The sequence below is a fragment of the Hemiscyllium ocellatum genome, chromosome 28 (genome assembly GCF_020745735.1).
Source record: "Hemiscyllium ocellatum isolate sHemOce1 chromosome 28, sHemOce1.pat.X.cur, whole genome shotgun sequence".
NCBI classification, from domain to species: Eukaryota; Metazoa; Chordata; class Chondrichthyes; order Orectolobiformes; family Hemiscylliidae; genus Hemiscyllium; species Hemiscyllium ocellatum.
Genome location: NC_083428.1, coordinates 43276682 through 43304339, shown reverse-complemented (window position 1 = coordinate 43304339; position 27658 = coordinate 43276682). Strand labels below are relative to the sequence as shown.

General features: G+C 44.2%; 1 protein-coding gene across 1 annotated transcript; it reads left to right on the top strand.

Annotated features, from left to right (window-relative positions):
• Window positions 1-382: 382 nt before the first annotated feature.
• LOC132829240 (procathepsin L-like) lies at window positions 383-26272 on the top strand. Its single transcript, XM_060846611.1, has 7 exons — window positions 383-514; window positions 2695-2817; window positions 4401-4607; window positions 13665-13874; window positions 14764-14926; window positions 19824-19926; window positions 26131-26272. Exons 1-7 carry the CDS (start codon window positions 383-385, stop codon window positions 26270-26272), a joined length of 1080 nt encoding a protein of 359 aa, XP_060702594.1.
• Window positions 26273-27658: the final 1386 nt, after the last annotated feature.

Here is a 27658-nt window from a genome sequence, read left to right as displayed (position 1 = left end):
AAAGGGGAAGGGCAAATGACAGATGATTGAGCAGGATATTGTTTGCTTATACAGTTCACTTTACAGAATAATAATTATATCATCTCTTAATGATTTGAGCTCTACATTTGAGACTCTCCCCGTGTCCGTGTGGGTTTCCTCCGGGTGCTCCGGTTTCCTCCCACAGTCCAAAGGTGTGCAGGTCAGGTGAATTGGCCATGCTAAATTGCCCATAGTGTTAGGTAAGGGGTAAATGTAGGGGTATGGGTGGGTTGCGCTTCGGCGGGTCGGTGTGGACTTGTTGGGCCGAAGGGCCTGTTTCCACACTGTAAGTAATCTAATCAAATAATCTCTAAATGTTGTCCAGTAACAACAATGGTTTTGCTCCATTAGATTGTCCATCATGAAGTTCTGTCTGTTTCTGGGCTGTGTGGCAGTGTCTATTCTGGCTGTAGCCTCAGGCCACACGTTTAATTCAACACTGGATGAAGACTGGAAGAGTTGGAAGTCACATTATGAGAAGCAGTACACCCAGGTAAAAGGAGAATTTTCTCCTGTAAGAAATCTATTTCAAACATTCAGCTCATTCTGAAAGGGCAAGATTCCAAACAGTTGTGAAATTATTGAGAATTTTTAGTCTGAGGTCAGGTGGGAGAGCTGTGTTTCCTTTTGGCTGCAATAGATATCTGTAGTGAAACTGAAAGCATATTGATTCTGAAATTCCATGTGTGTTCTTCCATCCTCCAACTCCAAATGGGGACTGAACAAACTCACAGTGAAACAACAGGGATTTAAGATATAACCGTATGATCCCAGAGGAGGCAGGGTGGAATTTGGGTGGGGATTCAAGCAAGCAGGAGGCTAACATTCGGAATTCTTTCCCCGAATTAAAAGATGGTGGAACTTCCAATTGGCAGACGTCAGGAAGCGTATTGCATGTTTTTGCCATTAACAGACACGGCCACCGGAATTAAGTTTCTTTTCCAGTTAAATTCTCCCTAGACTAGGGCATGATGAAGTGATGATTGGAATAAAGGAGAGACAGTCTTTGGGTAAGGAGGACCATTGTCCAGAATTTGCTAGAACTTAGCCAACATAAAGTAATTTTCACCCATTCAGCACACATATTCCATTGTTTCTGAGATTTGCATGTGATCCTCCTTTATCTTGATCCCTCTGCATTGGTATGGTTTGACTGCACGATATCTGATGATTGTCAATTTGTAGTCACTTATCCCTCTGGTGTACAGAAAACTATTCATCCCCATCTGTAATGCAGCCATATTCTTATTTCCAATTAATGGACAGTCACTCTTGCTGTGACAGTCCAGGCTGGTTTGGTCTTAAGGGAGGACCCGACTGTTACGATCATTGGGGAACAGACGTCTTGTCCTTCCCAAGTTGCCTGGAGACAATTCTCCATTAAGTTATCAATAAACTGTCTGGCCACATTCTGTCATGTCTATTCCATCTCTGGGTGTGAGCTGACTAACATATTCTGACTGACTGCCCTTGCTTGCAGGGAGTAAAAATCTGTCTGACTGCCCTTTAATCTGGTACTCAGGACTTTGTGGATGGCATGGTGGCACAGTGGTTAGCACTGCTGCCTCACAGCGCCAGAGACCGCGGTTCAATTCCCGCCTCAGGCAACTGACTGTGTAGAGTTTGCACATTCTCTGCGTGGGTTTCCTCCGGGTGCTCCGGTTTACTCCCATGGTCTAAAGATGTGCGGGTCAGGTGAATTGGCCATGCTAAATTGCCCGTAGTGTTAGGTGCAGGGGCCAATGTAGGGGAAGGGGTCTGGGTGGGGGCGCTTAGGCGGGTTGGTGTGGACTTGTTGGGCCGAAGGGCCTGTTTCCACACTGGTAAGTAATCTAAACTTCAACGTCAAAAGATCCCAACAGGGGCTAAAAGTTGCTGTAGTAATTCTAGTTCTGTGCCCACTACCAGATTGAAAGTGCCTATTGCAAGATTCTGTCTTCAAGAACTCAGTTTATTGATGTTCCATGGTGAAATGACTATGGAATCATTAACAATACTTTGAGAAAGTTCAGACTCTTTTATTAAAAAAAAGTACTTGTAGTTAACTCATTACTTCAATGTAATGATGTTATTTTAATATATTAACATTCATTCAGTGTTTGATGAGAATGTGGAGTAATCAAATCAGCCATGCGTGTATTGAATGTGCAGAACAGGGCAAGAGAGGTCCATTGGCCTAAACTGTATGTTCACATTGATATTACCATTGCACACACCAATCAGAACATATCTGTCAAATTAATTAGCTCTTTGAAAGCTTACAATTTCAAATTAAACTGTTGGATTGTAATCTGGTGTTGTGTGACTGTCCACCCCCGTCCAACAGCAGCACCTCCACCCCGTAAAATTAATGGAATAAAGGAGACAAAATCTAACCTGTGCAATGTGGCATTCATCCTCCACGATCCAATTTTCTGTTGCTGACACTCAAGTGTTTGGTTCATGATTAAAGATATTGATCTTTATTACCTCATTATTCCTCCTATACTCTCCGTGTCACTCTGTCATTCTGGAAGATCAAACAGATTTTGTTTTGTGTCTAGATATGTTAGGGAAGATAAAAACCCAACTGAAAAGTGTTATTTCAGGTGTTGCACAGGAATTTGTAAGGCTATTGTATTATTTTAAGACTGAAAGATACTGGCACATCATTTACTTGATGCGTTTATTCAGGATGAAGAGAGCTACAGGAGAATGGTATGGGAAGACAATATGAGATACATCAGACAACACAATCTGGAGCACTCGATGGGGAAACACACCTTCACTGTGGGAATGAACCAGTATGGAGATCTGGTATGTATAAGATGTATCTTCTGGGATTGTTTAAATGCTGGATATTGTGGTTCTATTACTGAATGACATGTGATCTGATGAGTGAGATCACAACACCTCATTTTAACAAAAAATCTGACATCCCTTACCCTTGTATGTTTCTGGAAAAATAAATTCTCCGTTACATTTTACATTCCTTTTCGTTCTGTTTGCTCTTGTCAAACAGCCTGTCATGGCGTAGGGCACTGCCCATGTGTCTGCTGTACTTTCCAAATATAAACAGGGAATGGGTTCACCTGCACCAAACCAAGAGATAATTTCAAAAAGATGTGATAGCGCTGAGAGAGCTCAGCCACCAGCTGTATGAATCTCTCTCTGGTCCTCATCTCCCACAATGAGGATGAAAACCCATCATTGGGATCAATGGGAAGATAGACTTTAGATCATATCTAGGCAAAAGAGAGGACTGCAAATGCTGGAAACCAGAGTTTAGATCAGAGTGGTGCTGTAAAAGCATAGCAGGTCAGACAGCATCTGAGGAGCAGGAAAATTGACATTTCAGGCAAAAGCCCTTCATCAGGAAGAGCTTTTGCCCGAAACGTCAATTTTCCTTCTTCTCAGATGCTGCCTGACCTGCTGCGTTTTTCCAGCACCACTCTGATCTAAACTTTAGATCATATCTTGTCATTAAAATCATTGGAAAATTGAGGAGAAATAAAATGGATTGTGAAAATAGAATAAAGCTGACATGAGGAATGTTGGATTCCAGCACAAAATGGCACCTTCCCCTTCCTTCTTTCCTGCAAAAAAGACAAAAACTCATTGAAAACTAGTCCAGAAGCACTCTCCACTTTCACAGGATTTATCATCATCACACAATTAATGTTGGTCGGTGATTCAAAACCAAAACTAATCCTTGTGTAATAGCTGCTTCCTGGAGTGATCAGAAGTAGGAATATTGCTCAAACGTTCTCTTCTGTTCTGAGGCCAATTCCAGACCTGCTGCTTTAGCTATGACCAGGAATTTAATGTAAGGTTGGTGATGCTATGTGAGATGTTCTTTGTCAAGAAGACTTAGTTAAGCACCGTTAAACTCAATCATCATGGAGGAGGTTTAACCCATTCCGCTCATAAGGAAAGTGCTCTGTAAGATTTTAATTATAGAATTTAAAAAGATATTAATTATCATCTCCTCAAGTAATTTCAAACAAAGTGAGGCACATTTATAATCTCAGCTGCCATCTTGGTCATTGCATAATAGTCCAGAAGGATATTTTATCTGCTTCAGGGCCTCTTTTCACCTTTACACTGAACTGCCAAGAAATTGATTCATCTAATTGTCCTCCATTTCTTTACTTTAGTCAAATTTTCAACATGAATAGAATAGAATAGAAATTTATCATCACATGTACTTTTACATGAAACATTCAATGAAAAGTTTTACAAGTTACCACACCATTGCATCTATGATGCTTTGATCTCTCATCTTGCTAAACCTAGTGAATGGGTGACAATGCACAGTGAAGTTATTGATTCTCCTTCTGAACAATGCCCATTTAAAGTCAATCATTTCACAAATGACTGTCAATGTGTTTGACTTTTAGACAACTGAAGAGTTTAATGAACTCATGAATGGATTCTTCCAAGATGAAGCTGATAACTCGACTGAAGAAGATGATGATAAAGGAGATGGTTATGATGAAGATGTTGATGATCTTGAATCTGATGAATTTGAAGAAAGTGATGATGTTATGAAACATGCAATCATTGACTGGCGTCAAAGAGGTTTGGTTACTCCAGTGAAAAATCAGGTAATAGACAGCAGGAGTTCTTCTGTTAATTATTACATGTGAAAGTTAAGTCAGCAAACAAATCTTGACGTTATCATGTGTTGTCTCAACTAGTAAGGAAGGTTAGTTCACAATTTTAGATCCTATTCCCAAGTCCAGTGGAGGCAGAGTCAAAGCTGGTCTTCCATCTGATGGATGGCACTAGCACCTTCAGATGAATTCCCAACGACAGCAACATTAATGAATATAAAGCAAATTGAAGAATTTCTAACTTGAAATCAAATGGGACAATGATCAAAGTGGAATTAAAAGAAAATGAACAAAAGAAATTTGGGAACATAGTACAACTTTAAGTTGAAGATAGTAGTTAAAACTGAAAGTGTGGATAAAGACCAGACTGGCATTCTGACCAGCGATACTGGATTGTAAGGAAAGACAATCTGGCACTTCGCAAGATTTCTTACAATTTTCAGTTACAATTTATAATTTAGCAACAATGAAGGAATGATGATATTCTTCCAAGTCAGAATAGTGTGTCGATTGGAGGGGAGTTTGCAAATGTTGGTGTTCCCATGCATCTGCTGCCCTTGTCCTTCAGGTGGTGTGTGTCATGAGTTTGGAAGTTTGGAAGACGTCATTCAAAGAGTTGTGAGTTGTTGCAGAGCATTTTATAAATGGATGACAACTTTAAACACTAGTGGCAGTGGAAGTGAAAGTGGAAGATGTTAAATAGGACACCAATCAAGCGGGATTCATGTCCTGGTTGGGGTTGAATTTCTTGAGTGTCATTGGAACTGCACCCATTGAAGCAAATGCAGGGTATTCCTTCACTCAACAGATTTGAGCTTTGTAATTGGTGATGGGCTTTGGGGAATCAGGAGATGAGTTGTTTGCCACAGAATTGCCTGCTTCTAACCTGCCTTTGTAGTCACAGTGCTTATATGGTTAGCGCAGGACAGTTTGTAGTCAATGTTACTTCCAGGATGTAAGGAAATTCATGATGAAATTGTCTAGAGATAATGGTTAGATGCTCTCCTGTTGGAGGTATCTATTGGTTGACGGATGTGTGGTGTAAGTCTAATTTGCCACTTATCAGCCCAAGCCTTGTTTTGATCAGAGCTTGATGTGTTTGGATGCAGAATGCTTCAGTATCTGAAGAGCTGTGTATCAGCAATCATCAGCAAGCATCACTATTTCTGACCTGAGGGTAGAGGATGGCTAGATCTGGGACATTACACCAAGGAGTTCCTACTGAACTTTCCTGGAACAGAGATCAATAACTTCTAACAATCAGAACCATCTTTCTTTTTGCCAGGTATGACTGATTTATACTGATTTCTCTTCACAGATGCTGCCAGACCTGCTGAAGGTTTCCAGCAACTTCTCTACTTTTTGCCTCCAGTTAATTGTTTAATGGTCCAATATCATGCAGGACCTCAGCGCTTAGATTTGATCCATTGTGGGATAGATAAGCCCTGTCGATTTTATGCTGTATTTCACGTTGTAGCTTCACCAGGTTGACACTTCTACTTGGGTGGTAGACCTGGCATGCCTTCCTGTACTCATTGAACCATCCTGATGGTAACAGCAGAGCATGCAATGCCAGGGGGCTACAAATTGTAATTGGATATAATTTTGCTGCCGATGATGGTCCATAGTGTACATAGTTGTCCTGTTCAACATTGTTAGGTCTGTTTGAAATCTAGAGTTGAAACATGTGGTGTTAGAAAAACACAGCAGGCCAGGCAGCATTCGAGGAGCAGGAAAATCGACATATGGGATGGTATTTTTACAGGAGGCAGAGTGGGAGGAGGTGTAATCTAGGTAGCTGTGGGAGTCGGTCAGTTTGTAGTAAATATCTGTGTTGAGTCGGTTGCCCGAGATAGAAATGGAGTGGTCTAGGAAGGGGAGGGAGGAGTCTGAGATGGTTCAGGTAAATTTGAGATCAGGTAGAAGGTGTTAATAAAGTGGATGAACTGTTCAGCCTCCTCATAGGAGCACGAGGTAGCACCAATACAGTCATCGATGTAGCAGAGGAAAAGGTGGGGTGTGGTGCCAGTGTAGCTGCGGAAGATGGACTGTTCCACATATCCGAAGAAGAGGCAGGCAAAGCTGGGGCCCATGCGGGGGCCCACGGCTACTCCTTTAGTTTGGAGGAAGTGGGAGGATTGGAAGAAGTTGTTAAGAGTGAGGGCCAGTTCCGTCAGTCGAAGGAGGGTGTCAGTGGAAGGTACTGGTTGGGTTGGCGGGAGAGGAAAAAGCGGAGGGCTTGGAGGCCTCCGTGATGGGAGATGGAAGTGTATAGGGACTGGATGTCCATTGTGAAGATAAAGCATTGGGGGCTGGGGAAGTGAAAATCATGGAGGAGGTGGAGGGCATGGGTGGTGTCCCGAATGTAGGTGGGGAGTTCTTGGACTAAGGGGGACAGGACAGTGTCGAGGTATGCAGTGATAAGTTTGGTGGGGCAGGAGCAGGCTCCATTGTCTATTTCTATCGGCGATCGACTCAACACAGACATTTACTACAAACCGACCGATTCCCACAGCTACCTAGATTACACCTCCTCCCACCCTGTCCCCTGTAAAAACGCCATCCCTTATTCCCAATTTCTTCGCCTCTGCTGCATCTGCTCCCAGGAGGACCAAATCCACTACAGAACAACCCAAATGGCCTCCTTCTTCAAAGACCGCAATTTCCCCTCCGACGTGGTCAACGATGCTCTCCACCGCATCTCCTCCACTTCCCGCTCCTCCGCTATTGAACCCTGCCCCTCCAATCGCCACCAGCACAGAACCCCACTGGTCCTCACCTTCCACTCCACCAACCTCCGGATACATCGTATCATCCTCCGTCATTTCTGCCACCTCCAAACGGACCCCACCACCGGGGATATAATTTCCTCCCCACCCCTATCAGCATTCGGAGAGACCACTCGCTCCACGACTCCCTCGTCAGGTCCACACCCCCACTGACCCAACCTCCACTCCCGGCACCTTCCCCTGCAACCGCAAGTGCAAAGCTTGTGCTCACACCTCCCCCCTCACCTCCCTCCAAAGCCCCAATGGATCCTTCCATATCCATTGCAAATTCACCTGCACCTCCACACACATCATTTACTGTATCCGCTGCACCCAATGTGGTCTCCTCTACATTGGGGAGACAGGCCGCCTACTTGCAGAACATTTCAGGGAACACCTCTGGGACGACCCGCACCAACCAACCCAACCGCCCCATGGCTGAACACTTTAACTCCCCCTCCCACTCCACCAATGACATGCAGGTCCTTGGCCTCCTCCATCGCCAGATCCTTCAGCCACACGACGCCTGGAGGAAGAATGCCTCATCTTCCGCCTAGGAACCCTCCAACCACACGGGATGAATGTAGGTTTCTCCTGCTTCCTCATTTCCCCTCCCTCCACCTTATTTCAGTCCCAACCCCCAGATTCAGTACCGCCCTCTTGACCTGTAATATTCTTCCCGACCTCTCTGCCCCCACCTCCTCTCCGGCCTATCAGCCTCACCCTCACCTCCTTCCACCTATCGTATTTCCAGTGCCCCTCCCCCAAATTCCCACCCCCCTACCTTTAATCTCAGCCTGTTTGGCACACCAGTCTCATTCCTGAAGAAGGGCTTATGCCCGAAACGTCGATTCTCCTGCTCCTCGGATGCTGCCTGGCTTGCTGTGTTTTTCCAGCACCACATTTTTCAACTCTGGTACTCCAGCATCTGCAGTCCTCACTTTATCCCTGTTTGAAATCTAGTGCAGTGATAATATCAAATAAAACAATGGTGGATATTTTCAGTGTGAAGATGGATTTGTGTCTCCACAAAGACAGTGTAATGGTCAATCCTATCAATGTTGTCATGGACAGATACTTCTGTAGCCAATAGATTGGTGAGGATGAGGTGAAGTAGGTTTTCCCTCTTGTTGATTTCCTCTCAACCTGTCACAAATCTAGTCGTGCTGTGACAACACTCAGGACTTGTCCAGGTCTGTCACTGTCAGAGGTGCTACTGAACCACTCTTAATAATGGGTATTGATGTTCACACCCAAAATATATCCTACGCTCTTGCCACCCTCAATGTTTCTTCCAATTTATGGTTTAGTGTGGAGGATCCCTGATTCATCAACTGAGTTTAGGCCAGTAGGTGCCAATTGTAGAGTCATATACAGCATGGCAACAGACCCTTCATCCCCAAACAGTTCATGCCAACCAAAATGTCTGTTTACGCTAACCCCATTTCCCTTCACTTAGCCCACATCCTTTTGAACCTTTCCTATCCAAATGCCTTTTAAATGTTGTTAATGTACCTGCCTCAACCACTTCTACTGGCAGATCATTCCATATGTGTATCACCCTCTGTGTCAAAAGTTTGCCCGTTATGTTCCCTTTTATTGTTTTTCCCTAACCTTAAACTGATGCACTCTAGTCCTCGATTCCTCAACCCTGGGAAAAAGACTGTGTTCATTCACCCTATCCATGCCTCTCATGATCTTATACACCTCTGTATGATTCCCCCCTTCAGTGTCTTACGCTCAAAAGAAAAATGTCCTAGCTTGTTCAACCTCTCCCTGTAACTCAGACAATTGAGTCTTGGCTACATCCTTGTAAATTTATTCTTTCCAGTTTAATAACATCCTTCCTATAGCAAGGTGGCCAAAACTGAACACAATACTGCAAGTGCGAATTCACCAACGTCCTGTACAACTGCAACATAATTTCCCAACTTCTGTATGCAATACCTTGACTGATGAAAACCAGAATACCAAAAGCCCTCTTCACTGCCCTGTCTACCTGTGACTCCACTTTCAGAGAACCATGCACTTGAACTCTAGATTCCTACTGTTCCGCTATGCTCCTTAAGAACCGAACATTCACCATGAAACTCCTACCTTGATTTGACTTTCCAAAATGCAAGACCTCACAGTTATCCATATTAAACTCCATTTGCCATTTCTCAGCCCACTTCCCCAGCTGATCATGGTCCTGCTGTAATTTCTGATAACCTTGCTCACTGTCCCCAGTATCTCCCATTTTAGTGTCATCTGCAAACTTACTAATCCTGCCTTGTACATTCTCATCCAAATCATTGATTAGGGGGCGGCATGGTGGCACAGTAGTCAGCACTGCTGCCTCACAGCGCCTGAGACCTGGATTCAATTCCTGACTCAGGCGACTGACTGTGTGGAGTTTGCACGTTCTCCCCGTGTCTGCCGTTTCCTCCGGGTGCTCCATTTTCCTCCCACAGTCCAAAGATGTGCGGTTCAGGTGAATTGACCATGCTACATTGCCCATAGTTAGGTAAGGGGTAAATGTAGGGGTATGGGTGGGTTGCGCTTCGGCGGGTCGGTGTGGACTTGTTGGGCCGAAGGGCCTGTTTCCACACTGTAACTAATCTAATCTAATCTAATCTAATAACAAGAGCAATGGGCCCAGCACCAACTCCTGAGGCACTCTACTAGGCACAGGCCTCCAGTCTGACAAGCGTCCTTTCACTATCACTCTCTGCTTCCTACCATCAAGCCAAATGTGTATCCAACTTGCCATTCCTCCCCCCCTACTAGATTTCATGCAATCTAACTTTCCAGAGCAGCCTACCATATGGAACCTTATCAAAGGCCTTACTGGAATCCATACAGACCACATCTACTGTCCTGCCCTCATCAACCTTCCTGGTCACGTCATCAAAAACTCTAACAAATTTGTGAGGCATGATCTCCCATGCATGAAGTGATGCTTATTATTCCTAATCAAACCCTGTATTTCCAAATGCATGTATATTTTATCTCTCAGAATATTCTCCAGTAACTTATCTATCTCAGATCTTAAGCTTACTGGTCTACAGTTCCCACATTTTTCTTTGAACAAGGGCACAACATTCGCTATCCTCCAGTCTTCCAGGTCCTCACCATGGCGAACAACAAGGCAAAAATATCAGCCAGAATCCTGCAATTTTTTTTCTCTGATGTATTGCGGTGTTCTTGGATATATCTGGTCAGGACCAGCAGATTTATCCACCTTCATACATTCTAATACGTCCAACACCTCCTCTGTTGTGATATGGACTGTCCCCAAGATATCACCACTAACCTATCCAGGTTCCCAAGTCCTCATGTCTTTTCCATAGTAAACACAGAGGAAAAATATTTGTTGAAGGCCTTGCCCATCTCTTGCAGTCCTACATATACATGTCCACTTTGGTCCTTGAAGGATCCTATTCTCACTGTGGTTATTCTGTTTCCTTTAATATACCTAAAGAACCTCTTTGGATTCATCCTAAACTTCTCAGCCAAGGCTATCTCATGCCACTTTTTGCCATCCTGCTTTCCTTCTTCAGTAAACTCCTGCATCCACTATATACCTCCAGGGATCCCCTTGATCCAGTTGCCTATACCCAAGCCATGCTTCCTCTTTTTTGGTCAAAGCCTCAATATCTCTTGTCATTCAGGGTTCCCTATTCCTGCCAACATTGCCGTTAACCCTCATAAGAACATATAGACATTGAACTCTAGCAATCTCACTTCCCACTTACTGGAGATCCCTTTGCCAGGTGTGACGATGCTACTCCTTTAACAAGGACATGCTGTCCTTGGCTTTTGTTTAAAGACGTCGTAAAAGTAGTGATTCTCTAAAAGTCTAGATTTGAAGGCTTTTAGGGCCAGTTTGATTATAGCTGACAGATTATGCCTCAGGCAAAAGGCTTTCAGTTTAAAATAGAACACTTGTACAATGAAAGGGGGTTGGGAGTGCCAGTTCTCTCAGCTCAGTTTTACTCCAGTTTGGTTTGGTTTTGGTTTGGTTTTATCAGTCTGGCTGTTCACTGAAAGTAGTCAGTCAGTTTTGAGGCTGCTGGTCCAAAACATAGCTACATGGAAGAAGGTGTACCATGCTGAATCCCTCCACCATCTCTTTCTTGCCAAGGGGTGTTTATGGGATTTTTGCAAGTATTTTGAACAGTGGCATTAAGTTGGGATAATCTGTTGGGTTTTCAAATATGTTAGGTTATTCTATTGTTATTGTTATATTTTATTTGTGTTTCATTTGGTAATCTTGTATATTAATTCTGTTTTGTTTGAAACTAAATGGTTGGGCCAGCTGCAGCCCTCCTGGAATATCCGCATTACACCAACTTAAAGCATGGAACAAAGTTAGGGTCTGGACTACTTTCTTGAAATGTTTTGAAGGGGTTTGGCTTAGTCCATAGCACTGAAAACAAACTATTCCAAACCACCCCTGCAAGCTCCTGTCTAATCACCAGGAGCTTCACTTGCTCATGTTTTATGTGATGCCATCTGACTTCATGAGATCCACATTCAATATTGAGGACCTTCAGGATATCTCCCACACAATTGTACACCAGTGTGCCATCATCTCTGATTCCAGCACAGCAGCATTTTTCCCAATGACCACTCCTGATACCTTGTGCCACTTGCCACATCCACCAAAAGAGGCAGCCTTCAAGAAAGTTGATGTCAGGATAGCAATGAGTACCAGCACAGGTACAGCTATACCTTGGCTCAGGTATAATTACTAACACCTTCAGGAGCAGGTGCAGATATACCTTTCCCTTCCGAAAGCTAGAATAAAACTCCTCTCCACATACCTACAGCGTGTAACATCAGTGGGAATGGGTAATGAACCAATGTAACCTAAGGAATAACTTTTTCAGTAAATTAACTTGTGCAACATCTTCCATGGCTAACAGTTATACAGTCATGTATATAATGATGAACCAGTGCCCCAAATCTCTGACTTCATAACTTCAGGGGTCTGGTGACTCTTGGGGTCCAGCCTCGGGTAACTGCCTGTGTGAAGTTTGCACATTCTCCCCGTGTCTGCGTGGGTTTCCTCCGGGTGCTCCAGTTTCCTCTCACAGTCCAAAGATGTGTAGGATAGATGGATTGGTCATGCTAAATTGCCCATAGTGTTCAGGGATGTATAAGTAAGGGGTAAATATAGGATAGTAGGGGAAAGGGTCTGGGTGAATTACTCTTTGGAGGGTCGGTGTGGACTTATTGGGCTGAAGGGTCTGTTTCCACACTGGAGGGATTCTATGATAATATGATTCTGGACTTTTTGAAACTCCTTCAGAATGCACTATATTTAGAATTGTAAGGTCTTTAGTTTGAGTGCTGAGAGCCCTGGTTTTGATCTGTGGCTCACTTCTCCATTGAAGGACCTTTTATTTTTCAGATACACTTTGCGCCATAACATTGTCTGGGAGACCTTTAACCTGGTGAATGCCCATCAACTTCCATTTGAAAAAAAATGCTTTCTGCCTCACCATGTGCCTTTCTGATACTTCTCACGCTCCTTTCACAGTCTCCATGCTGGAGGCTTAAACTTGCATCTTACTAACCATGTCCTGAATCCATGGACATTGACCTTGGTCTCAAGGAATCATATGCACCGCATCTCCATTGGTTTGTTAATCTGGCTTTTTTTTGTTAATTTCATTCATGGGATGTAGATGTCACTGGATGGGCCAGTATATATTGCCAAATTGTACCTGGAATTGAGTGACTTGCTGGGCCATTTCAGAGGGCAGTTAAAAGCCAACCACACTGTGTGCCTGGAGTCATCTATGGGCTAGAAGAGATAAGGATGTCAGATTTCCTTCCTTAAAAGACATCAATGACACCAATGGATTACTGAAACAATTGACAATGTTTTCATGATCGCCCAAGAGTGAGTGGCAATTTTAGAATCACAAGTGCTGTCAGGGAATGAGCAAATAACTGAACAATTCATTCATGATCAGAGACCAGCAGCACATTGAGGGAGTGAATTCCCAACAGTTTATAAAATGCTGGTGTCACTTCTCAGGGAGTTCCTGGACCTACATATATGCAGTTGCCTGATACCTGTTGAAATCCAATGATAGCAATGAATCACATCACTCTAGCTGCATTGCCTTCAGGATTTGTGGGGACTTACACAAGTTCCAGAAAACACATGAAGAAAATTAATCAACAACATTGGTGTAAATCTGTCTTCCAGATGACAAAAGATGGAAAGAGGATTTTATTTTTACATCAGGACATTGTACTGTGATTGTATTTCTGTCCTTACCAGGGACCCTGTGGTTCGTGCTGGGCTTTCAGTGTGACTGGTGCCATTGAAGGACAGTGGGCAAAGATCTGTAAAAGGCTGGTTTCTCTGAGTGAACAGAATTTGCTTGATTGTGACAGACGTAACTATGGATGTAATGGTGGATACAAAATATATGCCTTTCAATATGTGATAAAAAATGGTATTCAATCAGAAAAAGCTTACCCATACAAAGCAAACTTTTCAATGTATGTCAAATTAATTGCGCGCAACATGTTTCCAGTATTCATGGTGCTAGGTAATGGAGCCCAGTGTTAATCAAAAGGAAGCTGGCATCTTCCTCTGGATCAATTCTTCCCTGAGAATCTGCTCCCAAGTTTCTGCCAGTATCATTGTACAGCAGCATGAGGAAGGCTGAGAGAATATCACCTTTCAGGACAGGCAGGGCCAGCTCTCCATCTCATTTCTTCCTTATCATGCAACGACCTCCCAAATCTTTACTCAATACCTCTTGGCCTTGTGTGATTGCTGGATAACAGGCCCACACAGTGAGTGACGGCAGGATGGAGGTCTCAGGGTGCACAATCTTTGTGATTGACAGATGGGTGGCTGTCAATAGGGCCCCTCCCCATTTCCCAATATCTGCTCCCCCTATAAAATAAGGAGCTAGGAAGCAGCATCACAGCAATTTGCTTGTTGTGCTCTCTGCATGGGTTCATGCCAACAGCAGTGGGAGAAGACCTACAAGTGGTCAGTCATTACGGACCTAAGAGCCTCAATTGCTGACAGATTTGGAAGACTATTAATAGACTGGCCATCATAGACTTGTTCAGGGTATGGGCAGGATTCACACTGCACAAAATATTCCAAAAGTGGCCTAATCAACATCTTGTAGAACCACATCATGATCTCCAACTCCTCTACCTAATGCTTTTACCACTAAAGGAAAGCATACCAAATGCCTTCTTCACTATCCTATCTATACGTGACTCCACTTTCAATGAACTATGAACCTGCACTCCAAGGTCTCTTTGTTCAGTAATACTCCCTAGCGCCTTACCATTAAGTGTATCACAAACTATTCATGAATGTTAATTTTTAACATTTCCTTTTTTACAATTAGCAAAATCGCTGCAAATTTCGGAAAGATAAGATTGCTGCCAGAATCAAAGCAATCAAAAAAGTAAGAAGAGGTGAACAAAACTTAGCGAAGGTTTTGAAAAACCGTGGACCAATCGCTGTATCCCTCAATTCGCATCCAAGGTCCTTCCACTTGTATAAACAAGGTAAGAGACAGACTGTGTTAATGAGGTAAATTAATTGGTCAGTCTACAGGTTTCCCCATAAAATACTTGAAAAAATCATACATATGCACACATTTTCTGTTAATTTGTTTGTTGCTGTTAATGCTGTCTCAATATCTATAATGAGTACGAGATATCTCATCCCCTTATTAGTGATTCCCCCTTCCCCCATGTTACATGCTGCCCCGTGCTGTCAGACACCAAGGGGTTAAAATTGGATCAGATTGGTAATTGAGCTGAAGATGAGAAAATTATCCCCTCCCATTCATGCAGGCAGCTCAGAAACTTTGTGCTGCCACTAATGTAAATGACAGTGAGGTGCAATTCAGAGCTGATGTGCTGCTGAGTGAACACAGACCTTGTCTCTGGGTCCAAGGAAATGACAGGTTGGCATCATTTAAAGTAGTCTGCATGGCTTAAAGACAACCCTGTCCCTCTTAAAGGAGTAGGGGCAGGAACTCAGGAAGACACTCTGAGCAGAAAGAGAAATGAAAATGGTGCATCAGGCCAGGCAGCAGCCCTGAGTTGCTCTGGGACAGCACTGAAGACCTTGGTGCAGGAGGCGAACAGGAAACAAGACTTGCCCTTCCTCTATGGTAAAAGGAGACCCTTCAGACGGACATCAAGAAGGCAGAGGGAGCAGACAGCTGTCACGGAGAATGCCAGCAGCCTCGTCCACAAATCAACATAAAGATTAACAAACAAACTGCATGTTCAGCAAGTGGAACACTTTGTGATTCAGGTCCATTTCGCAATGCACTGTGAGGAGGCCCATATCTGGCAATACTATGTGCCCTCTCTACTTCCTTCTCTCTGTTCAGAGGGAGCACAATGGGCTCTCCTGTCCTGATATAGACAGTGTCTCTTACCTAAAGGTAAAAAATGAGGTCTGCAGATGCTGGAGATCACAGCTGAAAATGTGTTGCTGGTTAAAGCACAGCAGGTTAGGCAGCATCCAAGGAATAGGAAATTCAACATTTCGGGCATAAGCCCTTCATCAGGAATGAGGAGAGTGTGCCAAGCAGGCTAAGATAAAAGGTAGGGAGGAGGGACTTGGGGGAGGGGCGATGGAGATGTGATAGGTGGAAGGAGGTCAAGGTGAGGGTGATAGGCCGGAGTGGGGTGGGGGCGGAGAGGTCAGGAAGAAGATTGCAGGTTAGGAGGGCGGTGCTGAGTTGAGGGAACCGACTGAGACAAAGTGGGGGGAGGGGAAATGAGGAAACTGGAGAAATCTGAGTTCATACCTTGTGGTTGGAGGGTTCCCAGGCGGAAGATGAGGCGCTCCTCCTCCAGCCGTCGTGTTGTTATGGTCTGCCGGTGGAGGAGTCCAAGGACCTCGGTGGAGTGGGAGGGAGAGTTAAAGTGTTGAGCCACGGGGTGGTTGGGATGGTTGGTCCGGGCGGCCCGGAGGTGTTCTCTGAAGCATTCTTCAAGTAAGCGGCCCGTCTCCCCAATATAGAGGAGGCCACATCGGGTGCAGCGGATGCAATAGATGATGTGTGTGGAGGTACAGGTGAACTTGTGGCGGATATGGAAGGATCCCTTGGGGCCTTGGAGGGAAGTGAGGGAGGAGGTGTGGGTGCAAGTTTTACATTTCCTGCGGTTGCAGGGGAAGGTGCCGGGGGTGGAGGTTGGGTTGGTGGGGGTGTAGACCTGACGAGGGAGTCACGAAGGGAGTGGTCTTTGCGGAACGCTGATAGGGGAGGGGAGGGAAATATATCCCTGGTGGTGGGGTCCGTTTGGAGGTGGCGGAAATGACGGCGGATGATACGTTGTATACGGAGGTTGGTGGGGTGGTAGGTGAGAACCAGTGGGGTTCTGTCTTGGTGGCGGTTGGAGGAGCGGGGCTCAAGGGCGGAGGAGCGGGAAGTGGAGGAGATGCGGTGGAGGGCATCGTCGATCACGTCTTGGGGGAATCTGCGGTCCTTGAAGAAGGAGGCCATCTGGGCTGTGCGGTGTTGGAACTGGTCCTCCTGGGAGCAGATGCGCCGGAGACGAAGGAATTGGGAATATGGGATGGAGTTTTTACACGGGGCAGGGTGGGAGGAGGTGTAGTCCAGGTAGCTGTGGGAGTCAGTCGGTTTATAATAGATGTCTGTGTTGAGTCGGTCGCCCGAGATGGAAATGGAAAGGTCTAGGAAGGGGAGGGAGGAGTCTGAGACAGTCCAGGTGAATTTGAGGTCGGGATGGAAGGTGTTAGTAAAGTTGATGAACTGTTCAACCTCCTCGTGGGAGCACGAGGCAGCGCCAATACAGTCATCGATGTAGCGGAGGAAAAGGTGGGGGGGTGGTGCCAGTGTAGTTGCAGAAGATGGACTGTTCCACATATCCTACGAAGAGACAGGCATAGCTGGGGCCCATGCGGGTGCCCATGGCAACTCCTTTAGTTTGGAGGAAGTGGGAGGATTGAAAAGAGAAGTTATTCAGGGTGAGGACCAGTTCAGTCAGTCGAAGGAGGGTGTCAGTGGAAGGGTACTGGTTGGTGCGGCGGGAAAGGAAGAAGCGGAGGGCTTTGAGTCCTTCGTAATGGGGGATGGAGGTGTACAGGGACTGGATGTCCATCGTGAAAATAAGGCGTTGGGGACCGGGGAAGCGAAAATCCTGGAGGAGGTGGAGGGCGTGGGTGGTGTCCCAAACGTAGGTGGGGAGTTCTTGGACTAAAGGGGACAGAACTGTGTCGAGGTATTCGGAGATGAGTTCAGTGGGGCAGGAGCAGGTTGAGACAATGGGTCGGCCGGGGCAGTCAGGTTTGTTGATTTTGGGCAGGAGGTAGAAACGGGCGGTGCGGGGTTGTGGGACTATGAGGTTGGAGGCGGTGGATGGGAGATCCCCTGAGGTGATGAGGTTATGGATGGTCTGGGAGATGATGGTTTGGTGGTGGGAGGTGGGGTCGTGGTCGAGGGGGCGATAAGAGGAGGCGTCCGCGAGCTGGCGTTTGGCCTCAGCGGTATAAAGGTCGGTGCGCCAAACTACTACCGCGCCTCCCTTGTCTGCCGGTTTGATGGTGAGGTTGGGATTGGAGCGGAGGGAGTGGAGGGCTGCACGTTCTGAGGGTGAGAGGTTGGAGTGGGTGAGAGGGATGGACAGTCTGCCGGTTTGATGGTGAGGTTGGGATTGTCTGCCGGTTTGATGGTGAGGTTGGGATTGTCTGCCGGTTTGATAGTGAGGTTGTCTCTTACCTCCTGATACAACAGTGAACTGGGAAATGTCCGACATGGAGTCTATTCCAACCTGGAAAGATCCTGAGGTGAAAATAACATCAGAGCCTCAATTAGCTTCACAACCACTGGCGGTGACATCCTGACATCATATTGAGGAGGCGATAGCCTAGTGATGTTATCACTGGACCGTTAGAGACCTAGATAATACTCTGGGGACCTGGGTTCAAATTCTGCCACAACAGACAGTGGAATTTGAATTCAATAAAAATCTGGAATTAAGAGTCTAACGAAGACTATAACTCCACTGTCGATTATTGGTCTGACTTCCATGTGAGTCTGAGCTGTCCTCTGAGCAATTAAGGATTGGCAATAAATGCTGGCCCAGCCAGTGATGTCTCATCCTATGAATGAATAAAAAAGAAATTTCATCCAGAACGTACTTACATGTTCAGTACTGGGAGATGTCCTCAGTTACTCTTTGAAATGGCTGAGTAACTTTGCCCTTGACAGCCACCAAGCTGAGATAGCCATCCACTTCCTTCTGTAGGCAAGTCGTATTCAAGCAGGTGTCAGCTTGGGGTGATTTTGGTCTGGAGCAATACCTGCACAGTCAGGTGAGGCTTGTAGGTGTGAGCTCTGCTTATTGCCCTACTCCTCACCCTCTGCAGGCTGTGCAGCAGCTGCTAGACAGGACTGGGCTCACTGAAGAAGATGCAATTGCTGTCTCTTTCTGCGTGGTCTTCCAATGTGAAGCAAAGTCAAGGGGTCTCCAGCCATGGCGATGTCTATGTGAGGTGAATGAGTTGATGACTATCAGAAAGAGAATACAGTTTTAGTGAAGGAACTCCACATCCACCACAATGTGTCTTCATAGAGTATGATCAAGAGGTTTCTTAAGGAAGTGAATATCTTGTCACCTGAATCAGCACAGACAGATTTAATCTTATCCAAAGTTTTACTACTAAAGTGTTTAGAATCATCAAAAACAGGCCATTCGGCTCACTGGGTCCACACTGACTCTGTGAAGAGCGTCTCACTCACACCCAGACCCAGACACCCACCCTGGTAGCAGTCAAGTAAGTGCAAAGGGAGTGAGTGCAAGAGGGATAGGATCAGAAAAAAAAGAAAAGAGCAAGTCTGTGAAAGGGAATCAAGTCTGAATCAATGCTGCAGGGTCAGGAGGAGTGATAAGTTTGGGTGGCACGGTGGCTCAGTGGTTAGCACTGCTGCCTCACAGCACCTGCATCCCAGATTCAATTCCAGCCTTGGGCAATTGTCTGTGTGGAGTTTGCACATTCTCCCAGTGTCTGCATGGGTTTCTTCCGGATGCTTCGGTTTCCTCCCACAATCCAAAGATGTGCAGGTCAGGTGAATAGGCCATGCTAAATTACCCATAGTGTTCAGTGCATTAGTCAGAGGGAGGTGGGTTACTCTTCGGAGGGTCGGTGTGGATTTGTTGGGCTTAAGGGCCTGTCTCCACGCTGTAGGGAATCTAATCTAAAAAGCACAGTAAAAGGAGATGTGCCCTTGAGGAGTTGTGAATAGCAGAGGTGAGGACACTGGTGAACTTTTAATAAAAGTGAGACAGGGGAATATCAGGGCAGAAGGCCTTGTAGACCAGAAGACAATTGGAAAGCCAAACACATCAAGATGCGCAGGAAGAAAATGATTATATATTTAACAACTAAGTTACATTAAAGATAAATGTCTCCTTTCAGGAGTTTACTCTGATCCTAAATGCACCCAACGCCGAGGCCATGCAGTGCTTGTGGTTGGATTTGGAAGAGAAGATGGAATGAATTATTGGCTGGTTAAAAACAGGTACGTACTTTATACAAACAACAACCAGCTGATCAGAGCTTGGGCAGTGACAGGAGCACTGGATTTATTCGCAGTGTTGTTGGGCTAGGGAGAAAAACATCAGCCAAAATTCCCAATGTTCCCCAAAGGCTCTGGAGGAGGTACATAAAATAATTCAGAAGGTGCTTACTCAAATTGAGACAAGTTATTTACCAGAAAATGCTAAACAGAATGGAGCTCTATTCGTCAGGAAAGAAAAGGCAAGGAGGTAACTTGATAGAGGACTTTAAGATAATGAAAAGGTGTGAAACGGTGGATGGAGAGAAAATGCTTCCATTTGTGGGGGCTTCAAAATAGCAGGCATGAATATAATGGAAAAGAAGAATACTGCAGAGACTGGAAATGTAAAATAAAAACAGAAACTGTTGGCAAAACTCAGAGCATCTGTGAGGAAAGAGAAAAAGAGTTAATGTTTCAGATCCAATATGGAGGTGCCAGTGTTTGACTGGGGTGGACAAAGTTAAAAATCACACAACTCCAGGTTATAGACAAACAGGTTCATTTGGAAGTACAAGCTTTTGGAGCACTGCTCCTTCATCAGGTAGCTTAGTGAAGTAGGATTAGAGGACACAGAACTTATGGTAAAAGATCAAAATGTCACTCAACCAATGTGACGTATTGAACAAACCTAGTCTTTAATCACTTAGAATAGAGTTGCAGGTTTTGATTCATTAATATGTAAATCCCAGAACTTCTTTCAGTTCACATTCCTGATGTAAGGTAAGGTCTTCTAAAAAAACAGGTGACATCTCAGCTCAGACAATGCATTAAAATTGGGAGGTTAGAGTCTGTCTGTTTCACAACCTTGAGTCAGATGGGTTCTATTTCCAAAGTAGGAATTTATAAAATGTCACATTTACTGACTGCCAACAGATTGTGTGCTTTGTGCATGTGTGTGCATGTGTGTGTGTGTGTGAGAGAGAGGACAGAGTTTGAGTGTGTCAGAGAGAGAGAGCGTATGTGAATGTTTGTGTGTGCATATGAGAATGTGTGTGTCTGCTTGATAGAGTGTGTACACGAGTGTGACAGAGTATATGCCTGTGAGAGGCTGTGTGTGTGAGTGTGAACACTTGTAAGAATGTGGGTGAATGTGTGTATGTATTCTTTTGTGTGGGTGTGTTCGTGAGAGTGCATAGTGGAGTGGGGTCACCTGTAGTGTGACATCAACCCAAGATACTGGTTGAGGCCATCCTTATGGGTACCAAAATTGGCTATCAGCCTCTGTTCAGCCACTCTGCATTGTTATAGATCCTGGAGTCCATCTTGGTGGACGGGCACGCAAAGATCTGAGATCGAATGACTGTCAGGTGACCGTCCTCCAAGGTGGTCTTTCGGATATGGAACAAAGCAGAGTTCTCAAGCAGAGGCTGATATCCAAGATCTGTACCCATGAGGATGGCCTCAACTGGGACCTTCAGGTGACCCCACTACATTATACACTCTCATGCACACACTCAGACTCAAGCACACACACACACTCACACAGACCCTCCCTCATACACATGTTCTCTCACAGACACACATGCACGCATGCACTCAATCACAGACACACTCTCTCACAGGCATATACTTCATAACACTCAGGCACATACACATGCACACACACACACACACTCATTCTCACACACACATATGCACACCTTCTGTCTCGCTCCCTCTCTGTCTCTCTCTCTCTCTCTCTTTCTGTCTGTCTGTCTGTCTGTCTCTCTCTCTCTCTCTCTCTCGCCCCCTCCCCCACCTCACATTCATGCACACACTCTGATAAGTCTATGGGGTGAATTTACATTTGCAGATTTGTATTTGCAGATGTATTCTATTTTGTTCACAAAGCACACAATCTGTCGGCAGTCAGTCAATGTGGCATTTTATAAATTCCTATTTTGGAAATAGAACCCGTCTAACTCATGGTTGGGAGACAGACAGACTCTAAACCTACACCTTTAATGCATTGCCTGAGCTGAGATGTCACCTTTCTTTAAACAAAACTTTAAGTTTTCTCAAGAATGTGGATTGAAAGAAATTCTGGGATTTACATATTAATGAATCAAAACCTGCAACTTTATTCTAAGTGATTAAAGACTTAACAGCAATCTAGGTTTGTTCAATATGTCGCACCAGTTGTATGACATTTGAATCTTTTACTATAAATTCTGTGTCCTATGATCCTACCCCACTAGCAACCTGATGAAGGAGCAGTGCTCTGAAAGCTTGTCCTTCCAAATAAACCTGTTGGACTATAACCTGGTGTTGTGTGAATTTTAACTTTGTTTCAGGTATGACAACTTTCATCATACCTGGAAAAAAATTGGACATGTAATAGTTTTGAACAAGATGCGAGTGGGACAGAACAAAAGTAAGGTTTCAGCATGTGAAAGAGGAGAGATTAAATGACCAAAAAAAATTTTGTTTTCTAAGGCCAAATGGAGCAGGAAATGGAAAAGGAACTAAAGATGTGCTTAGAATAAATACATGGCTATCTAAAAGAAATAAATGTGAATCATGGAAATAAAATGGGAATAAAGTTTATGGTTTGAAATTGTTGAATTCAAGGTTGAGTCCAGAAAGCTTGGGAAAGGCAGATCAAAAGCTGAGTTGTAGCTCCTCAAGCTTATGTTGAGCTTAGACCATAAGACATCAGGCATAGGAGCAGAGCAGAAATTAAGTCATCCAGCCCATCAGGTATGCTCTATCATTCAATCATGGCTGATAGATTTCTCATTGCCATTCTCCTGCTCTCTCCCCCTAACTGATGACACTCAAAAACCTATCTATCTCTGTCTTAAAAATACTCAATATCAATAACCTGGCTCCTGCAGGCTTCTTTGGCAGTGAATTCCACAGCTTCCCCACTCTCTGGCTGAAGAGGTTTCACCTTATCTCCGTACTAAAAGTTCTTCCCTTTACTTTAAGGCTGTGCTCTTGGGTCCTAGTCTCTCTTACCACATTTCCAACATCCACTCTGCCGAGGCCATTCAGTTTTCTGTAAGTTTCAATTAGATTCCACCCGCTCCCCCCCCAGCTTTATCCTTATAAGGACAGAAACTTTTAAAGTCTCAGAAGTACATCCCTGTATTTATATTCAAGTTCTCTCAAAATAAATGCCATCATTGCATTTGCCTTCCTAACTACTGACTCAATCTGCAAGTTTACCTTGAGAGAATTCCGGATGAGAACTCCCAAGACTCTTTGCACTTCAAACTTCTCAATATTCTCCCCATTTAGAAAATAGTCTCTATTCTGCCTTCCAAGATGTATGACTTCACACTTTCCCATGTTCTACTCCATCTGCCATGACTTTGCCAAGTCTCCTAACCTGTCCAAATCTTTGCCTGTCTACTTATCTTTGTATCATCTGCAGACTTAGCCAGAATGCCTTCAGTTCCTTCATCTAGGTCATTAATATATAAAGTGAAATGTTGTAAACGCAACACTGAGTTTTGCAGAACACCACTTTGCCATATTGAGAAACACTGTTTTATTCCCACTGTCTGCTTTCTGCCAGAAAGCCAAGCTTCTAACCTTGCCTCTAACACCACAGACCTTTATCTTACTCAGCAGCCTCCTGTGTCAAAGGCCTTCTTGAAGTCCAGATAGATAATATCTATTGGCTCTCCTTTGTTTAACCTGCTCATTACTCCCTCAAAGAAAACTAGCACCATGCTGACTTTGCCCAATTTTACCATACACTTCAGAAACCTCATCTTTCACAATGGATTCCAGGATGTTATGCACGACTGAGGTTAGGCTGATTGGTCTGTAATTACCTGTTTTTTGCCTTACTCCCTTTTTAAACAGGTGCGTCCCATTAGCAAATTACCTAGTCCTCCGGGATCCTCCCTGATTCTAGTGATTCCTGAAAGATAACCACTAATGCCTCCACTATCTCTTCAGCTATCTGCACAGTGGTTAGCACTGCTGCCTCACAGCGCCTGAGACCCGGGTTCAATTCCCGACTCAGGCGACTGACTGTGTGGAGTTTGCACGTTCTCCCCGTGTCTGCGTGGGTTTCCTCCGGGTGCTCCGGTTTCCTCCCACAGTCCAAAGATGTGCGGGTCAGGTGAATTGGCCATGTTAAATTGCCCCTAGTGTTAGGTAAGGGGTAAATGTAGGGGTATGGGTGGGTTGCGCTTCGGCGGGTCGGTGTGGACTTGTTGGGCCGAAGGGCCTGTTTCCACACTGTAAGTCTAATCTAATCTAAAAAAAAGAACTCTGGGATACAGTTCATCTGGTTGAGATGATTTATCCACCTTCTGGCCATTTAGTTTTTCTAGCACCTTCTCCTTGGTGATGGCCACCATACTCACTGCCCCCTTACTCTCTTGAATTTTTGGGATATTATTCACATCTTCCACCATGAAGACTGACATGAAACAATTATGCAGTTCCTCAGCCATTTCCTTGTTCCCCACTATTATCTCTCCAGGATCATTTTCCAGCGGTCCAATGTCCAGTTTGCCTCTCTTTTGCTCTTTATATATCTAAAGAAACTCTTACAATTTTCCTTCATATTACTGGCCATCTTACCCTCATATTTAATCTTCTCCCTCCTTATTTCTTTTTTTAGTTGCCTTCTGTCGGTCTTTGTGAGCTTCCCAATCCTCTGGTTTCTGACTGCCCTTCGCCACATTATATGCTTTCTTTTTTGCTTTTAAGCTATCCCTAATGTCCCTAATCAGCGATGGTTGCCTCATCTTCCCTGTTTCATGCTTCGTTTTCCTCAGGATGAATCTCTGCTGTGTCTCCTGAATTACTCCCAGAAGCTCCTGTCATTGCTGTTCCATGTCTTTACTGTGAGGCTCATCTCCCAGTCAATTCTGGTCAGCTCCTCCCTCATGTCTCTATAGTTGCTTTTGTTCAGCTGTAACACCACTACCTCTTCTCCCTTTCAAATTACAGAGTAAATTCAATCACATTTTGATCACTGCCCTGTAAGGGTTCATTTACCTTAAACTCCCTTATAAAGTTTGCCTCCTTGCACAGCAATAAATCCAGTATTGCCTGTTCCCTAGAGGGCTCCACTACAAGCTGCTCCAAAAAGCCAGCTTGTAGACATTTCACAAATTCCTTTTTATATGAACTGCTAACACCCTGATTTTCCAAAGTCATCTGCATATCAAAATCCCCCATGATCACTGTAACTTTGCTGGAACTTTGCAGCAGGCTGAGAACAGAGATGTCAGTGTCAGAAACAGGTAGGGAAGTAAAATGTGGGACCACTGGGACCTCGGGAACTTGCAATGGACAGACTGAGCTTGTCAGAAAGCAGTCACCTGATATGCATTTGATCTCCCCACAGTACAGGCAACCACATTGTGAAAGGGATTATGATACACATTAGACCGCAAGAAGCACATGTTACTCACTGCTTCACTTAGAACAGATATGATGTGGACCTCAGACAAGGAGGAGAGAGTATAAAGGGTTAGGTTTAGTACCTCTTGTATTTGCAAAGAATGGTGTTATACTAAGTTATGGAGTGTTCAGGGTGACTGAGCAGTAGACCAGGGAATCACAGAGAGAATGGCCCCTTGGGAATGCTAAAGGGAAGGAGAATGTAAATTTGGTGATGGCATCACACTGAAAGTGATGAAAACGTGTCCACATTTTCCTTCCATTTGTTTCATTGTTTGATTTTTTTCAGCCAGGTATATTTTTTGTTTCCATTTCTTGCTCCATCTCCATTCCCTTTGACCTTGGAGGACTAACCTTTTCTGTCATTCAATCTCTCCAGTCTTCCGCCCCATCGTTTGGTCCTTGTCCCACCCACTCCTTGCTCAAAACCTATTACATTTCCAAAATTTAAGTGCAATGTTGGTAAAAGCTATAGGAAATGCTTTTACTCCCTCCCCCATAAAGTAAGCAGGCAATCTCCAGGAGACCGCAGACTTTAAACTCACTCATAGAATCCCTACAGTGTGGAAGCCAGCCTTTGTCAGGTATCACAAAGATGTACTTCCTTGCTCCTAATGTAATGTTATGCTTCACAGCTTGTACCATCGTCCTAATGCCACTCAGTCCTCTGACACAAATCACCCACATACTTGTACTCAATCTAACATATCAAAAGATCTCAATCCACTCCAAGAGTAAACAATTCAGTTCTCCACAACTGTCTTTTGAAATAGCATTGTGATGTGATGTTAATTTCTTTTTCTTGTTTGTCAGTTGGGGAACACGCTGGGGTGAAAAAGGTTTCATCAAAATAGCTAAGGATCGAGGGAATCTGTGTGGAATTGCCAACTATGCGGTCTATCCAAAAGTGACAAGGCGTATGTGCAAAACCCTTGCTTCATCAAATTCCACCTGAAAGGATGATGGAACCACTTCTGCTGATGCTGACTCATTAACATCATTGCTTTCACTGTCTGCTGCAATTTAAAAGAAGTGCAATACAGTACGAACAGCTTCTATACATTTTATAGCTTCACAGAAAGGTCAGTGTCATTGTGTGTTTGATAGGTGTAACCACAGTAATGTCTGAGTGACTACATTCTCCAGCGCGTGGAGAGACAATGACCTGCATGTACTGCTGATGACAAGCAGTTTAGTAAACACCACAAAGCAATCACTTCAAGAGTCTGTTTATTTCAAGGAAAAAGTGTCTCATGAATTGTCTTGTTTCTTTGAAATCTAACATCCTAAAATCATGTGGACAAATGCACAGAACTTTAAAAATGACTGTGTTTTCTGACACCAGTATAATTAATGAACACATGCAATGGGGTTGTCGAGGTAAATAAGGTTTACCTGGGAAGCGTCCTGTAAACAGAGATTAATCTGACCGGCCTAAGACTGCCACCCTCTGAGTGAGATTCAGTTCAGACAAAGGTTGATATGCATTTTTTTCAGTAATTGGCAGGAAACTACACTGAACAGAACAGCAGGAAAACTGAGTCATTTAAATGTGACAAAATACTATCATTTCTGAGTTAAATAATGCAGTGTAGAAATTTAACTCAGATATTCTGATAGCCAAAGAGTTTTTCAACTGGAGTCACATGTCAGGATCCTGCAGAATCCCGGTATAGCTGACTCTCCAAAAATTTGCTCATGAAATTGAATCCTATCTGAAATTCACTGCAAGTGTTCATTAAAACCAAAGAATTCAAAAGGATCTTATTCACTTAAGTTTAATAGATACACAGGAAAGATTAAAGGTTTAAAACTCTAGTCAAACTCCAAGTTAACTCTTAACTAGTTCATAAGACCATAAGATAAAGGAGCAGAATTAGACTATTCACCCTATTACATCTACTCCACCATTTGACAATGGCTGATATTTTTCTAAACCCCATTCTCCTGCTTTCTCTCTGTAATCCTTGATTCCTTTACTAATCAAAAACATATCTCTGAGTAAAAGAAACTCAATGACTTGGCCTCCATAGTCTTCTGTGGTAATGAGTTCCACAGATCCAAACCTTCTGGCTAAAGAAATTCTTCTCATCTCAGTTCTAAAGGAGCATCCATTTGTTCTGAGACCGTGTCCTCAAGTCACCATCTCTCCTACTAGTGGAAGTATGTTCTCCACATCCACTCTATCCAGGCCTCTCAGTATCCAGTAGTTTTCAATTACTTTCCCTCTCATTCTTCGCACCTCCATCAAGTACAGACGCAGAGTCCTCAACTGTTCCTTATATGACAACTCTTCATCTCCAGGATCATTCTTGGAAACCTCTGCTGAACTCACTCTAAT